At 43.8% G+C, this 17835-nt stretch overlaps 1 protein-coding gene across 5 annotated transcripts in view; it reads right to left on the reverse strand.

Moving 5' to 3' along the window:
* Window positions 1-17835, reverse strand: part of FOXN3 (forkhead box N3) — a 387084-nt gene that overhangs the window by 114849 nt on the left and 254400 nt on the right. For all 5 annotated transcript variants that reach the window (XM_063091914.1, XM_063091913.1, XM_063091910.1 and 2 more), the window contains one exon: window positions 4297-4361. In XM_063091914.1, the coding sequence (XP_062947984.1) occupies window positions 4297-4361 (65 nt within the window). The remainder of the gene's footprint in view (window positions 1-4296; window positions 4362-17835) is intronic.

Consider the following 17835-nt stretch of genomic DNA (forward strand, 5'->3'; position numbering starts at 1 on the left):
TTATTTTAATTCTACCATGGCATCCTAGGGAAACAGATTTTGGTAATAATTAGTGGCCCAGTACTGGAGTGAGGGAAGGCCAGAAGGGCGGCAGGGTGTCAAATGAGTAATTAGGAAGGTTTGTACAACTAGTGGTGCTGGGCCTCTTAGAGAAGGTGGCCCGAGCAGCCATTCACAACAAGGGCTAGGATGAGTGCTATGACCACAAAACCGTGGAGAGGCCAGGCCCTGGGTAACTGCAGCTTAACCTGGAGTCTGACACCGGGATGTATAACAAAGAAATGCTTGCCGGTGGGGTGGGGTGGTGGGCCCGGGGAACGATACTCAGAGAAACACTTGGACATAAAAGTGGACCCAGACGGGCAGCTGGTGCAGAGTTGTAAAGGCACTGGCTTCTCTCTGAACAAAACTCTGTGCAGAGCTCTGAGATCTACAGGGTCCATGAAGGCCAAAAGAGCTGAAATGGAAGATAAGATCGGCAGGAGCCTGTAGCAACTTTTAGTAGATGGTATGAAACTGACAAGAGCAGAGATGCCATACGTCGTTCTGGGATGAAACCAGAGGGACCAGAGGAAGGATCAGATCAGGGGTGAGGAATGTCTTTAATTATGAATCACGGACTCATTAAAATAATTCATCCAAGGGTGATGTTTAAATAAAGTAACTTCATTTTAAGTTTGATGGGTGAATGGAATGAGGGGGTGGGAGTTTAAATAAAGTCATGTTTAAATAAAGTAACCTCATTTTGAGTTTGATAGGTGAATGGAATGAGGGGGTGGGAGTTTGAAAAAAGGAAGATATAAAACACTTTACTCTTTTCATTAAGAAAATAAGAGATATTATTAAACTAAAAAAAAATATAAAAATGCATTTCAAACAGATAGAGACCATGACACAGAGACACATGAATACATGTAGAAGGGACCGTCAGGGACACCTGTCGACCCTGTAGGGCTCTGAAGAAGCCACACTCTTCTGTGTGGCCCCACCCTGGGTCCCCTTTTAAACAATAGGCTTGTGCCCTTCTGATGCTCTGCTTGGTTTCTGTTATACAAGAACTGAAGTGCTCTCTAGTCTGCTAAAATTGCTAAAATACCAAAAGTGTCTCTAGCAGCCTAAATGGCATTTAAACTAAATACTGTGAATTGATGAAATGACTAATTATGTTAAGTACCCAGGCCTGGTGTAATCCAAACCAAATCTTCCCCATTATCCTCAAAACTGAGAGGTGACTCAGCAGCCCCTCCTGCCAGCGATTCTGAACCAAAACACAGGCGCCACACTTGATGTCCACAGAGGACCTCGCGTGCTTCCAGTTAATTCTGGCAATCAGTTTTGTGCTGGAAAAAATAAATGTACTATGTTTCTGCTCAACAGCTTATAAACCAACCACATCAACCAGTTTCCCCATTATGTCATTTTGGTTTCAACTTCATTTCGGGTTTTAACTTCCACTATTTCCTCTTCCTACGCTACAACATTCTTCTTGAACATACCTTGGGGCACATGATGTCATAATCCCAAGGTGTCGTGAAGCACTCATGTTCCACACCAACTGCACAGAGTCCGACCGCTATGCTCTCTGCGAGGCTGTGTCCTCTTGCCCCTTCTTGCAAGGCCATTTTTTTTTCCTATTTCCACACACCCACATCTATCTGTTTCTCAAGGCCTTTCTCAAGGATCAATTCTCCCAAGAAGTCACAACTCCTCAGCTCCCACCTCCCTGACAAAAATAAGTCTCCCTCCTCTACACACCAGGACCCATATGCTGATTTTCCTATCCTGCACTCTTCCAGTCTCAAGCCCAGGGGCCACTCTATACAGCAGATTCTCTCCCACTCCTGTGCAGCCTGGTTCAGCCTGTCCTCATCAGCCAGAACTCGAGGCCCACAGTTAGTTCGGCTTCCACATGCTGGTCCCCAGGCCCCCAGCATCCTAAAGAGGCTCTTGCATCACCCCACATGACCAAATTGCACCTTCTCCCTCAGTCCTAGGCACTGGGTTCTTTAGGGATGGGCATCCTGGTTCTGCTTGCCCTCAACCCCAATCCCTGTGGCTGGAATCTATTAATAGAGTCCTTTCCTAGTCTGATTACCTAGAAAAATGTCCTTTTACTTGCTGTAGGAAAAAAGAAGGGATGTGTGCATATTTTTGAAAATGTAAAGTATAAAGATGAGAAAGTGAGCATAAATCAGGTATGTTTTCTTCTGCTTGATTCTAAGTTAAACATTCCATTGGCATGGCTGGACAGTTCCCTTCTCTATATACTCCTATCTTTATACAACTTTTGCTCGCGAACATTACAACTTCTTGATGGCCCAGTACTACCCACCAAAGGAATACAAAAATAGTAATTAGGAAGAACATCTATATAGTTTGAAAAATCTTATCACACTAATAAAGGTCTCGAGGACTCTATACAGATACAGAGGAAGAAACAGCACACAAAAAATTAATATTAACAAATCCCTGCCCACACTCCCAAACTCTCAGCAAGATTCTTCTGATTTTCAAACATATATATATTAAAAAAATAGGCTGTACTGAATTAGATATGGATTCAATGAGCATCTGAAATCTGTACTAGTTTAATTCCCAGGGCCTAGAGCAATCAGAGGAATTGTTCACCCTATCAGGAAGAGAAAAGAAGTCTATACCCATGAGATAGAATCTCATACTGTAATCACTCAACTTCAGAAACTGTATTGATATTTCCTTCATGTTTTTACCTCAGAAACAAACAAAAAATCTAATATGCTTAGAGCAAATCTTACCTAATGTGGAACTGAATGAATAAAAATCCTATTAAAAAAAAGGCTCTAAGAAAACAAAAATCCCTTTTCTCAAAATAATTCAAACATGGATTATATTCATATCATTGCTATAGTTCTGGAGGAAAAATGAAGATGTGCATAACTTTGAAATTCACTTGAAAAAAAAAAACCTCCCAAAGGCTGATGATAATCGGTTTCCACTTACACTATCTGAAGGGAGAATAGATTTTTTTAAATTATGTATTAATTTTTGAGAGTGGAGGGAGTTCCTTTTATTTTCTTAAATATTTAGGATATCTATGATGGTTATTAAAATTAGGATTATCCAAACTCGAGTGCCTGCACTTCACCTGTACCAAGACAAAATGCAAAGAAATTCTTAAGCTCCCAACTTCACAGGCTATTCAAAAGACAATTTTAAAAGACCATGCAATCGTGTGGCCTACAAAACAAAGAAAACGTGATCACATCTCTCACAATTGTTTGAGCTACTCTCGAAACCTGAAGATAAATGTCTCTTTTCTTTACGAGATTTATATTCTACCTGATCACACACATGGTTGGCCCCCAGCATATATTTTTTAAGAGAAAGAAGCTAAACAGCTCTGAACTAACCAAAAGGCACTAACCCCCACCCCCGCCAGTGCAGTTCTAAAGCTCTTGGTACACCATGTCCATCTGCCTTTGGCCAGCTGTGCCACTCTGCCTCCTAGACAGTCGACAGAGGGTAAAGGGGAAAGAAAACCAGGAGACCCTTGAGAACAAGTCAGTTCTGGTTCATCTACAGAGTGGATATCCAAAACAGCCATCACCCAAGGGTAATATCTAAAAGTATCTAGCATGCATCATTTTGCTATTTTTAACCATTTATTCTTCTTTAACTTTGGCCATTTCCAAAGAAACTTAATAGCAAAAGCAGAGATGAAAGGCAGTTTGAATTCCTTGAGCACATTGGTTAGGAACCAGCACCAGGCAGCTGAGGATGGGCTGGACAACAGGAAGGGTGTCCCCCAACAAATGACGCTTGTAGGGGCAAGTGAGGGGTGACTGTACTGTACTCCCAGCCAACCTTTCAGGCACAGTCAGGGGAGAGCAAGGAATGCATCCACCTCCACGATGACAAAAGTGCCAGAATACCCATCCATCCCTTGTCAGCCCAAGCATTTGAAATACATGAAGGGGTTTGTTTTTATCAGCCCAGTTTATGCTACTGTCGCACCCTAATTGCCACGTAATTCCAGTTTCACCAAAGCAAGCCAAACACTTCTAGAATATGACCAGTGATGACGGGCCAAAGAAGCAGTCCGCAGAGGCCTGGTTTCAGACTCACACTGCACAGCAACCAAGAGACTTGAGTAGGAAGAAAGAAAGAGAAGTGGACAAACAGACCGAGCCCACAACAGTCACACTTCTCCAGAGAGTGGCCACTCCTACACAGGACAGACGCTCCTGCATGACACCAAGCACAAAGGGGTGGTGAAAGGGGGGGGAGAGAGAGAAAGAGGTGCTCCTAGAGACCTACCTTGGAGAAGGGCTCCGTTTCTCTTGAAGAAGGTACTGCCCGGCCAGATGGGTGGACCTGATGTGCTGAAAGAGAAAAGAAACAAGCATTAGCGCACGTACACGCATGCACCTGCGGCCCCTTCTCCAAACACTGCTCGAAATGGCCTCAGAGTATTTCTGCAGCTATGCATCTTTCAAAACCGTTAGGGTTGTTTTATTACAAATGGCCTCGGATTTCACAGGGCAGAATCTGTCTGTATGGGCGTTCTGGTTACTGTCTTGCCCTGCTCACACCTGGGCAGTGAAATCACCTGCAGATAAACAAAATGACAAATTCATACGATTCAACAATTCAACGGTGTAGCTTATAATTTAAGAGTATTAAGTTATGCTAACCTGTTCATAATTTCATGAATTTATGGGGCAAAGAATTCCTATTCATGTCTTCTGAGACCAAGCAGGTTTTCCAACACTTGTTGGTGCCACCTGCCTGTTACAAATGCAAACTTGTCTTTCTCGGCATTCCTACCACTAAATCCTTAATATACAGATATGACCTTGATCGACTCCCTCCCTTTCTTGTTTTGTATCCTGTTTTCAATTTCTTGGCTTAAAATGTTGCACTGCATACCCTATAAAACATTTTGCAGATATGTTACCACCCACAGTCTGGTAACAGGAGAAGCAAGAAAATAAAAAAGATCAATATATCACAAAGACACTTACTGCATTTCTAGACAAGCATTTTCACAGTTTTAAGACATCCAAAGGAAAACTTTCTAACCAAGCCAGTCTTAGTAAAATATCCTTAGAGTGGAAAGTAGGTTATTCTAAATCAAGGGTTGGTTTTGATGTTACAAAGCACTTAGTCAAAAATGTGACTTCATCCACCCCAACAGGCAATATAAATTACTTTCATCAAAATAGTACATAGCAGATGACATTGGTTAATGCAATATCAATCACTTTCAGTATGAAAAAAAAAATTGGTCTGAGTAATACATTTCTAAGTTTGGCAGGTAGACACATACACATACACGCACCCAGGTGCACACGCATGAGCGTACACACACACACACACACACACACACACACACAGGCATCTGAAGGGCTTATACAATGAATGGTTTACTAGACAAGCAGGGTCTCTAGTTATGCAGGATAGCAATACTGTTAGCAAGGAGAAGAAACGCCAACAATACATCCTGCTGACCGGAACTTCATTACCAGAAGTACAAATGGTATAGCAGGTATAGGAACACATTACATGATTGAAAGGGGTAGGGAGGGATGAAGAAAAGACCTACAGCATAAAAAAAAATACTATTAAACATCAAAATAATGTCAGCTGTGCTAGAAAACACATATTATGAGCTTGGATGTTAACGAACCTTTTTCTTTTGTTTTGGGTCCACTAGATTAAACTTAAATGAGAATAGTGCATCTCAGCTATAGTTTTTCCTGCAGCTCTGATTCTCAGCCCTGGCAGTTGTGGCCTTGGAGTGGCCAGGCATCACACAAGACAACAGCAGGTCTGATTGGGGTCTCAGGGCTGCAGGACGAAGGAAGCAAGCTGATTTCTCTTACATCTGATTCCTATTCTATTCCGTGTGGGGGCTTTTACGGCTCAAAGTTGTATGAAGAGTAATGTGCATTAAAATGCTTAAGATTATCTATTAACATCCCCAGCAAGATCTCAGGATTTTACCCTCTAGTTTTTATAACAAAGCAAGAAACAGCAAGCTGGCTGTTGCCAATACTGAATCACCTGATTTATAAAGATATTTTAAAACTGAGGACTTCATTATAGAGGAGTTGGTGCTTCTGGAGAATTCAATAATTGAGAATTACTGCAGGAGCCTGAATATCCAGCTTACTTCCTTCCAAATCTCCTCTTTATCCTGACCCTGATTTGGCTGAAAACTGAGTAGACTCCAGGGATGAAGCAAATGTGGGGAACTGGGGTCAGATAAATCCAGCGGTTTAGATAAGGAACATTCTCTGTGCAATAGAAATCTACCTGAAGATTTCTGCAGCACCCTTTGAAAACACTGAAGTCACTGACCACTGCTCTCCAGTCTTTCTGCTATGCTGTCCATCTAAACTGCACTCTAGCAGTGGAGGGAGAGTTGGGCTGCCCCCTTCTCTTGCCCAGCCCCGCACCGTAACTGATGAACTCACATGTGATCTCTTTCCAGCTCAGGATAAGCCAGTTCCTGCCATCCTAACTGCAAAGCTTTTGAGCTCAGCCCCATATTCCACACTCTTCTTTTGGATGGTCCCTCAAAAATGGGCCTATGGAGAACCGTAGTTGGTGGTTATTTTATGACCTCCAAGAACTTACTGTCCCACTTACCTAGCTCCAAACTCCTACGGTTCTATCTCAAGAGACAAGAAATGCCTATAAAAAGGCTAATTCCATGGCTCCAGGGGCTGCAGGTTGAGGAGGAGGCAAACTTGACTTTTTTTCCTCCATCTGGAGACATCCCTGGCTGATTAGTCTTTAAAGCTCAAAGTTACCTAAAAATATACATATATGAAATCACTTAAAAATGTATATTAATCACAGTAATTCAGAGAAGAAAGTAGTGGTTGAAGTCTTCGGAGGAACTGCCACCCACCCACCGACGTGGCGAGTCAGGAGGAGTGGAGGGTCATGTAAACCTCAGTGACTTGTGAATGGTCACTGCCGTGAGACATGGCCACTAAGACCCCCTTCAACCCTGAGTGAATTTTAATCACCTTTTAACGGTGCTTACATTGCTCCACACTCAGATAGCAAGTTACCATTTACTGAGTACAGTATTCAACACTTTTCTATGGGATCCTCCAATTCTGTTGGCTGGACAGGGCAGAAATCACCCTTCCCATTCTACAGATGACCATACAGAGGTCCTGAGATGTGAGGGGACTCGTCCAAGGAATCACAGGGCTAGTTAATGATCAGCTCAACACCAGACCAGGGCTTCTGGCACCAGCCCACTGTACCACAGAGACACACATCAACAGCCCCAATTTCATCTCTAATCTCTGGCTTTCCTCTTCCAGTCTTCCAGCACTAAACTCTTATCCATCTTTCCCTATGGAAGAAGGCTGTGGATGGTATTTTGTTAGGAATCTCTCCAAGGCAAAGTCCCAGGCTAGAAAAAGCAATCAGACTAACCATATGTGAAAGCCACGCGGGCTCCTATGAGCAGAAACAATACAGCGCTGGTGCCACAAATGTCTCATTTCAATAATGCACTAACAAAATCCCATGACCTTCAGCAGTATGAGCCAAACCAACTTTGTGACAAAGGAAGCAGACCAACAGGTTAAGAGAGCCTTGCTGCCAGAAAGGCGGTTTGTGAACTGGCATTTGAGAACATTGATCCAGCTGATCGTTAAGACCAGCGCTGAGCCAGCAAATCCCAGGATGAGCGATACCATCCTGAACCACGCACATGGCGTCCGCCAGAGACTCAGTCATCCCCTGGGCATGACACTCTCAGCTGCATTACCTCCACCTCTCGCGGGGACACCGAGAGTCAAAAGGTCTTACAGCCCTAAGGTGGCTCTTGGTATAATAATGTGATCTGTCATGTGTTTTCTCTACACCCATGAGCTTTAATCATTGTGAGAACCAGCTGGGATGTAATCCGAGACCCTGGGAGGTTTTGGCAAGACCCACACCTGTATTCACCAGCCTGGACCTTCTGTGGGTGTACTGAGAAGCAAATTTAAAAAAACACTTGTTTTCTAAGAACCCAGCTGCCAAATGTGAACTGCTATATTTAAAAGAGAGAAGAGGACACTATCACATGAACGAAGCTTGAGAAATAAGCTAAGAGAAATAAGCCAGAGAGAAGTCAGAGAAACAAGCCAGAACAAAGAGGACCAACACTGTCTGATTCCACTTATAACAGGCACTAGAGTAGTCACATTTGTAGAGAAAGAAAATGGTTGCCAGGGGCTGGGAGAAATGGGGAGTGGGGAATGGTCATTTAATGGGTACAGAGTTTCAGTTTTGCAAAATGAAAAGAGTTCTGGAGATGAATTCCACAACAATGTAAATGTGCTTAACACTACTGAACTGCACAGTTAAAAAATGGTTAAGATGGTACATTTTATGTTATGTGTATTTCATCACCATTTAAAAAATCATTTTAATGTACAAAAAAGGGAGGCAGAGAAGATGGGAGGGAGGGAGGGGAGGAGAGAAAGACACACAGTGTTGGGGGGAGGAAGAGAGAGAAAGAAGGGAAAAAGGGGGGGGTAATAGGAAGGACTCTGGAAGAAGTGTACAGAAGCCTTGCCTAAAGAGATTTGGGCTAGGAAATAAGGACCAACTCACATGCTAAGTCTCTGAGCCTCTCCTGTAGCCTCTCTGCCAGCATGGTCCACAGCACACTAAAAAGCAGAAAGCCCAGACCACCAGGGGGAAAGGAAACAGATATAGCGAGACCAGCCCATGCTAACTTAGTACGCATGGAGGCCAGAGCTTGCCCACTACTCATAGGCAACTGAGCACAGATTCCCAACACATTCTCAACACTGGAAACGGTGAGTGAAGGAAATCCCTTTGTATGTGTGACATCTACTACAGGACTGTGTTTTCCCAGGAATAAAATACTCAAAAGCAGTTGTAATGAAGGGGGAATTACACCCCACACCCCCCATCCTTGGAATTCTATTGTTTTAACTTCTGTGAATTAGCACCAGGAAATAATAGAAAAATATGACCTTCACCATACCCTAACACAGACCCCTTGGGTGAAGGATGCCAGCTGCTGAAATTTGGAATGCAACAATCAGAGCAGCCTGGGCAGAGAAACACGAGGAGGAAGGTCTCGTGTTTCACAAAATATCATTCACAATTTGAGAAGCATCTCTAAGAGCACAGGTGAAAGTTCAGCACTCTCAACACTTTCATAAATTTCCAAATTAAAAAAACTTGAGCATCTTGGCATTTGAAGGAATCACAGAGGCCACCCCGGTCCAATCCGAGGTGTAGTGGACAGAGTGCAGAATTCGGACTCAGAAAATTTGTCTGTGCAAAACACGGGCTGAAGGTCTTTCAACTTGTCAAAATCCCAATTCTATGCCAGCAAACTGGGTGCAACTGATAGTATCTAGTGTGCGAGAATGCAATGAGAAGACGGGCATAAAAAAAGATGTTCTGTATCTTTATATTGCAAAAACCCCAGTGGTAGTCCTGATTACAAGAAAACTGCAATTCAGAGAAGTTGAGTGACGTGCTCGAAGCCACACAGTGACGCTGTGGCAGTCTGCAGCTGGGCATCAGCACTTCCTCTTGCATGTTGTCACCTCTCCCAGCGTGGCTCTTCTCTCCATTCCTGTGATGGATGAGGTAACTGCACTTCTCAAATTCCTCTTTTCTTTAAGGATGCTTTGAGATCTTCTTCTCATTGCAAATGTTTCTCAGTCCAAAGTAGTAATGAACAGTTTCTAAAAAATCAATGGGCTGGAAGCAGCAGCGTCACAGATGCCACCTACTCTAAAGAAGTCTAAAATAAGATGAACTCCAGGTACAATTCTGTGTAGATCCTAACTGGCAAGCAGCCAAGAGACAGAAGAGACCAGGTGGAAACCTACCAGGCCTGGCCGGTTTTCAGAGGCTGACAGTTGCAGGAAGGCATTACTGAAGCGATCAGACAACCACCACCTGGGACCAAAAAATGGTAACTAAGAAAGTGGCAAGATTGTTCTGAGGGCAAAACACGATCATGGTAAGAACAGAATTGCTGCCTAACCTCAGCCAAATGTTACGCCTGGAGACTCACCCTGACTTCAGCAGGATCAGCCTACAAATATCTGTGTGCTTCTTACTATACTGAGGCCTTGGGCATGCTGGTGGCAGAAATGGCTGTGAGATGTGACAGATGGGCAGCTGCTCAGCACAAGACCCACTGTGTTACTTTAAATATATCAGCGTTTCACAGTGTTCCACAAAGCAGGCCGACAGGTTCAGGGCTTCACTCCTCGAACATGTTTGAGAACTTCCATCGACCTACAGCAGGGTTTCTTAACCTCAGCATTACTGACACTTGGGGCTGGATAATTCTTTGTCACAGGTGTTGCCCTGTGCATGGCATCATGTCCAGCAACCACTAGATACCAGCAATACCCACCTCACATTGTGACAACCAAAAATGTCTCCAGACATTGTCTTGTGCCCACTGGGAGATAAAACTGCCGCAAACGAGAACCTAACTAAGCGGGCCCTAATCTTCTCTGCATCTCAGAAGGCAATATCACCTCCTTCTTTCTAAACCAGAGACATGCCATCCGCATAAGCTCACTGTCATTTCCACTTGCATCTGTGCCCTCTTCCTCTCCATAGTAACATCTTTCCTGCTCTTGTTTCCCTGTGGCACCTTTCCTCCCTCTGTCACCTTTGTCTCCACTTACCCTCCCTTCTGCCAAAACTAATAATCCCTTATCTGAACCATCACCAAACATCAACTGCTGTCCAAATCCCCCTTTGGGCTCCCACAACTCAGCCCTGCACTGACAAAGCCCAAGAGCACAGCCTCTACTCCTGCATGTCACTGCCTTCCTGGACTGGACACAATCCTGTTATGGTCAGAGGTCCCCAGACACCTCTCAACTTCCCAGCCATTCAGGGGTGCCATGGTTTGAATGTGTCCCCTCAAAACTCAGGTGTTAACAAATGTGACAGTGTTAATACGTGGAGCCTTTAAGAGGTGATTAGGCCGAGAGGGCTCCTCTGTCATGAGTGGGATTAGGTGCCCTCACAAAGGGGCTTGATGGAGGGAGTTCACCCCCTCTTCACCGTTCCACCTTCTGCCATGTGAGGACACAGAGTTCCCCCCTCCAGAGGACACCACGTTAAAGGAACCATCTTGGAAGCAGAGATCAGATCCTCACCAGACAACAAACCTTCTGGCACCTTGATCTTGGACATCCCAGCCTCTGGAACCGTGAGAAATAAATTTCTACTGTTTATAAATGACCCCGTCTGTGGTATTCTCTTACAGCAGTACAAACAGACTACGACCACACTGGCTTAGGGGTCCATCCTACTCCAATATGACCTTGTCTTAACTAATTATACCTGCAAGGGCCTTATTTCCAAATAAGGACATATTCTGAGGTACTGGAGATTAGGACTTCAGTATATGAATGAGGGGGAAGGGGGCACAATTCAACCCATGACAACATCTGTGGCTGTCTCCCTTCCACATAGTATACTCACTCCCTGCGACACCTGTGTTTTCTCTGAATCCCAGCACCTACCACAGTGCTTGGAACGTGGCTGGCACCTATCAAATATTTGTTAAAGGAAGAAAAGTTAACATTTCAACTCCGCATTCTGCATAAAACAAAGCAGAAGAAACAACTTAGCCTTTGGAGATCACCCGTAAAATGCTCAAGTTAAAGATTCTGGAGTCTCTACCACTTTCCTCACCCACCCCCGTCTTCTGCCACCCATTCCTGCCAACCCTCCTTTCTGAGGCCCGCACTTGCCCTTCTTTTGTGTTTTGCATCTGCATCTGAAAAGGTCTCCCACCTGCAATCTCTTCCCCAGGGGCAGTCCGCCCTGCCTAACACCTCCTCAACTTCAAAGCACAGCGTCCCCAAGGGCGGTCCCCTTGGTTTGCAAAGTGCTCTCCAGGAGGTGCCCAGAGTGCTGTCAACAGAAATAAGGGGACCAGTGTCAATAGAGCTCCTGCCCCAATGTCAACAAAACACCTCATTTTTCATGTGTCTTACTGAGTTTTCATGTAATGTTTCATTTGAAGAGTATGGTGGCTACAAAAGTGTGAAAGCTTAAAGGGCAAGGTCACACTCAGTCAGTTCTGTGCCCCTCAGAAGCTCTCATGTTCTTTCCCAACATGTTCCTCCTGCTCTCCAATATGCCCCCTGACACAAGTCTCCAGAACACACAGATCCTATTCATTTCTAGGGCCCACCTGAGACCGTTCTCTTCGTCTGTTCATGTACCATCCATCCTTTAAGGTTCAACTAAAATCCTAGATCTCAGGGAAGCTTTTTCTGGCCACTCAACTTGAGAGCTCTTCCTCCTCTGAATTCTTCTGGCAATTACCACCTATACAGCTCCTTTGGGATTGCTATGGGCCATATGTGTCCCCCAAAAGTTCATGTGTGGGCAGTTTGATCTCCATGGTAACAGTGTTAAGAAGGTGGGAAATTCAATTATGGTATTTGAAAGCTGGGGCCTTTGAGAGGTGACTGGATTGTGAGGACTGTGCTCTTGTGAATGGATTAATCCATTCATGAGTAGTGAGTTAATGGGTTATCAGGAGTGAGTTAATGGGTTATCAGGGAGCGGTTCTGACGGCTTCATAAGGAGAGAAAGTTATCTCTCCTGCTTTTGCCGTTCTCACCATGTGATTGCCTGCATTGCCATGGGACTCTCCCACCCAGACGAAGGCCTTCATCAGATATATGTTCCCTGGACCTTGGACTTTCCAGCCTCAAAACCTAAATGAGATGAATAAATGAAAACTAAATGAAATAAAGAAATGCAAGAAATTTTGTTTCTTTATAAATTACCCAGTTTTCAGGTGTTCTAAGCAACAGAAAACAGACTAATACAGGGATTAATCATACTCTGCCATATTTCCCTATTCTGATGCCTTAATTCACTTTCCACAGGTGTATGTGTGTTGGGAAAATAGAATAATTTAATCAGGCCCTCTCGCCTTGGGTCTGGTTGTGGGTGGTATGGCGCATTCTTTGTAAGTAAGTTGTGTGTGAGTAGAGTTAGTGCGACTGTGTGTTGCAGCCACCTTGGCTGGCATCTTGGGCGTCTACCGCGTGCAGCCATGCTCTCAGACCTACGGCTCCAAGGACCTTTTCGGCCAGTTACCTAGCTCACAGACTGGCGTGTGAGGGGTCTGGGGACCCAGCCTGGCATGTGAAGGGTTTGTGACCCAGTCTGGACAATAGGCTTGAGGGATCTGTGTGAGCTCCAGACCCAGCCCTAGCTCTACAATTGGCCCAGTCAGCAGGATTACGAGCACTACAATGTGTGTCTCACCTTACCATGGCAGAAACACCACATGGGCAGAAGGTAACGGTGACTCCCCAGCCAGAACCTGGTCAACTTCACTGCACATAGAAGATGGTTGTCATTATTTTACTAAGCAATTTTGAAAAACAGCAGGAATGCTACCTGTATCTCCCACACAGAGTTATTTCAAACATTAAGGATTAAAAAAAATCTCTTACAGACATAATTAAATCTCTTACAAAGGAACTAGCCTATATAGTAATGTATCTTCTTCCACTATCATCATCTTAAATAAAAACCCAAAAATATTTAAAAATGGAAGCAAAATTATAAATCTTATCACTGATGGTAAGTAATAGGTTAGGTAATTTGGATTACTCTTTTCTGTGATTTCTTGATTACTCAGAAATATATAAATAACTAGATAAGCACATGCATATTTCCGATAATATGGAATGCATGTCTGGGTATATATTGAAAAAATTCTGCTTAAAACCATGGTCACAATTTCAGATGCATACAGCTCATGATACATCTCATGAACAGATGCAAAGGTGTTTATCATTATCTTTGTGCTACACAGTTTCTAATTTTACATATGAAAACCAAGGCATCATTCAGCATAAAGTACATTATTTGCATGATATATTTGCATTTGTAAAACATCCACATTTACTTTTACCGCTTAATGGGCCCTGGTTTAAATGGGCCACTCCATATAAATGGAGCACACTGGTTCTCAACTCAATGGTGCTGATAAGAAAACTACTCCTTTTAGATGCAAATGAACCTACTAATCACAATTAAAATGGTGGAGTTGAGGAAAGCTGAGCAGCTGTTCCAGGAGCTACACGTCTAGGGCCAGTTTGGTTCCAGTTAAATCTCAGGAGCAGTCTGGGACTTCCCCAGGGGACATCTGCTCAGTGGCCCAAGGGATAGACTCAACTTTTCCAAAGGGGCTGGGAGACAGCAGAAACACCTCTGGAATCTGGCTCAACTGTGCAAGTATGGCCAAACCTGTCCATAGGGCCAGATTTTAACCAATCTGGTTCAAAGGACATAAGCAGAGTACTAAGAAGGAGGATTGCTTTTGTAAAACACAGAGAAAAGGCAAGACATGCATGGAAAAGTTCAGTAACTGTTTCAGACATCAAAATGATTAATGCCATGAGGTGGCACAAGCAACATCCCACTAAAATGGTGTAGCCGCCATGGAAAACAGTAAACAATTAAACATAAGAATACCATAAGATCCAGTAGTTCCACTTCTGGATATAGATCCCCCCAAAGTTGAAATCAGGAACTTGAAGGGATATTTGTACATCCAAGTTCACAGAAGCTTTATTCCCAGTAGCCAAGAGGTGGAAGCAACCCAAGTGTCCAACAATGGATGAGTGGATAAACAAAATGTGGTATATATAATACAAGGCAATATTATTCAGCCTTAAAAAGGAACAATATTCTGCAATCCGCTACAACAAGGATGAATCTTGCAGGCATTATCCTAAGTGAAATAAACCAGCAATAAAAAAAAGACTGTATGAGGTACCTAGAGTAGTCAAACTCATAGACAGAAAACAGAATGGTGGTTGCCAGGGAATAGGAAAAGGTGAGATTAGGGTGTCATTTTTTAATGAGTACAGAGTTTCAGTTCTGGAAGGTGAAAAAATTCTGGACATGGGTGGTGGTGGTGGTTGCACAAGAATGTGAATGTAATTAATGTCACTGAACTGCACACTTGAAAATGGTTAAGATGGTAAACTTTATATCATGTGCATTTTACCTGAATTAAACAATGAAAGGTAGGTAGGTAGATAGACTGTCAGAGTAAAAAAAATACACAGACATTCCCTAATGTCTGGCCAGCCAGTGCCCAGGGCAGGTGACATCTCTGCTAATCCACTCAAAGGCTCTGGAAATAATAATTGGTTTGACCACTCTCTTTTTTCTCTCATCCATCATTGAACAAAGGTGTTTTTACACTGCTATGGGGACACAACAATGAAGAAACTGTCCTATTCTCCAAGGGGCAGAGACATAGATGGCAAATAGATAAAATAAGGGATTCTGGGTTGTACAGAGGATGACTCACAGCTCTGGACACTGCTATGAGACCACTGCCTCTGGACGCCCTGATTACTATGCCGTGGATGAAACTAGACACTAGAACCTTTTGGTCAATGTCCCTCTTGTTGGGTAGAAACTGCTGACAGTCTTCTCTTCTAAGAGGACTCCCCTGACTCCTTGGCTCTCGTGTGCCTCTTCTCTAAGCCTAACAGCACTGCCACCAACACATGAACATCCATACCAACTGTCCTGCCAGCTCTCCAGTTGTCTCCATAAAAAACTATGGATCTTCCAAAAGTATCATCCACCTCACTGGGTGCTCAGCACAGGGCCTGGTACCCAGTAGGTGCTCAATAAATGCTGGCTATTCTCACAGCCTAGAGAGTAGGAGCCCCTTGACGTACTCTCGTCAGTGCTCTCCTGCGGAGCTGAAACCTGGAGGCTTTGAACAATCCCTCTGAATTTCTCCATCCCAGCCTCACCGCCCCACAAATACAGAAACCAAGTCCTTCAAGGAGCAGCTTGTTGGATGCTGGCAAGTCTCTGAGATGAAGATGGCAGAAAGTGGCATCGGGACAGCCCATAAACCTTCTACTCTGGCCATGCTAACCCCAGAGGTGACTGGGTATGATGGAGGCTGGGCTGGAGGGACCCAGGCTGAGGAACCCCAGCCCTTCACTCCTTCCCTTGGCAATGGTTTCATGGACACCCTGACAAAGGTGCAAACAGGTGGAACCAGATGGGGACTTGAAACAATGTTAGTGTGGCTGGAGTGCTTTGGTACAAGTGACAGTGGCAAAACCTTGATGATCTAAAATCCACTCTTTGAGTAAAAATATCATTTCACCTTGAACTCAATGGCAGGTTTTATAAATGCTTGAGTCACCTCCATCACTAGGAAGCAGGAAATGCCAGCCACACTTGTATCTTCTGCCCCATGACGCTAGTGTCATTTTGAGGTGGTGACAAATGACCACACACTGCCCATTACTGGAAATGCTAATAATGTCACTCCTTCATTATTCCATTGAGCTAACACAACTTTCAGAGAAAGTACCTCAAAAATAGAAATGAAAGTCACTACGACCTAGTTATCCTTCAGGATTCTAGAGGTCAAGTGATGTCAATATTTAATCCAAGCTTTTCATACAGTCTGATTCCTGGTACTTCCTGCGATGCTGAAAACTAACCACTGACAAGATAATAACCCATTTGTGGAAACCTGTGATCTACCTTGATCATTCAATTCCTCCCTTTAGGAGCAGTCCCCCTCCCACAGCCCACCGTGAAGATGAGAGACATAAACGCTGAGTTTGGAAAGCTGATCATACAGACCTGGATACCTCTGTCTAAAAGTTATATCAAGAGTACCAAATGAATTCAGACACACAAATGCTGAAGTGGTAAGTAATAGTGCAGAAATTTATTTTTTATGAAACATTTTCCTATGGTTTATTAGATCTATTTACACTTGGCTTCAAAGTGACAAAAAGCAATTTTAAATTTCCAAAAAGTGCTCTCTTACGTCTGCCAAAGCAACAAACAGCTATGACTGGCATCTGTTCCTTAATCGCATTTTTTGTCCTGGTACTTACAACTGAGCAGAAGAGCTGCCCTGTCCTCAAAACGCTCCCTCCACCTTGCCACGTGACCTCTGGCCACCTGCCCCACCACCTGTCTCAAGTCATCGCTTCCTTGTGACTCTCTCCTAGTCTCAAATCGTCTCATGTGGACCCTCTCTCAACCCCTCCCCACGTAGTGTAGCTCAGGAAAACCAAGAAGGGAATGGCTATGAACCTAAGCGCATCTTCCAATGTCATGTGGCTGGGGCACAAGTCACTGACGCTTACAACACACCCAGGACCTAACACTCATTTGATTCTAGAAAACCTACAGAAACATCCATTCCTCTCCCTAAAGTAAAATAAAGCAAACAATGCTGCTAAACTTCCATGATGGTATTAAATTCAAAGAGAACACAGTTTTGAAACGGTAATGTCACTTCTTAGCCACATTCATATAGGTATGGAGGCATATGGCTTGAGCTTTACAAAACATGGCAGTACACAGTGACTTTTCAGAACCTTTTTTCCTGGGTATAAATAGTAAGTGTGGCTGTGTGTGAGGGTTTGTTTGTTTGTTTTGCTTATTAGTTTTGTTCTGCATGTCCCTCTTCTTTGAATTCCCACAGCATGGAAGAATGACCACATAATTGAAGCTTTAAACATATTCAGGAAAACCTTAGCCTCCTGAAACCTTTGGGGGAACCTGATTCGTATCCAAACTGTGCTTCCTCATGCCAGGTCACTGTGCTCACCTTCGCGTGTCAACTGACCACACCACACAGGCCACACTTCACTTACTGGGCTCATCATGCCTTGCTCATCAGTGCGACCTGGCCTGAGAGCTCCTAATGGATATAACTCATCCTCCAAATCCACTTGCAGAATCCAGCACCAAATCAGGTCTAAAAAGGCATTCACAGTATGT

The sequence above is a fragment of the Cynocephalus volans genome, chromosome 3 (assembly GCF_027409185.1).
Source record: "Cynocephalus volans isolate mCynVol1 chromosome 3, mCynVol1.pri, whole genome shotgun sequence".
Taxonomy (NCBI): Eukaryota; Metazoa; Chordata; class Mammalia; order Dermoptera; family Cynocephalidae; genus Cynocephalus; species Cynocephalus volans.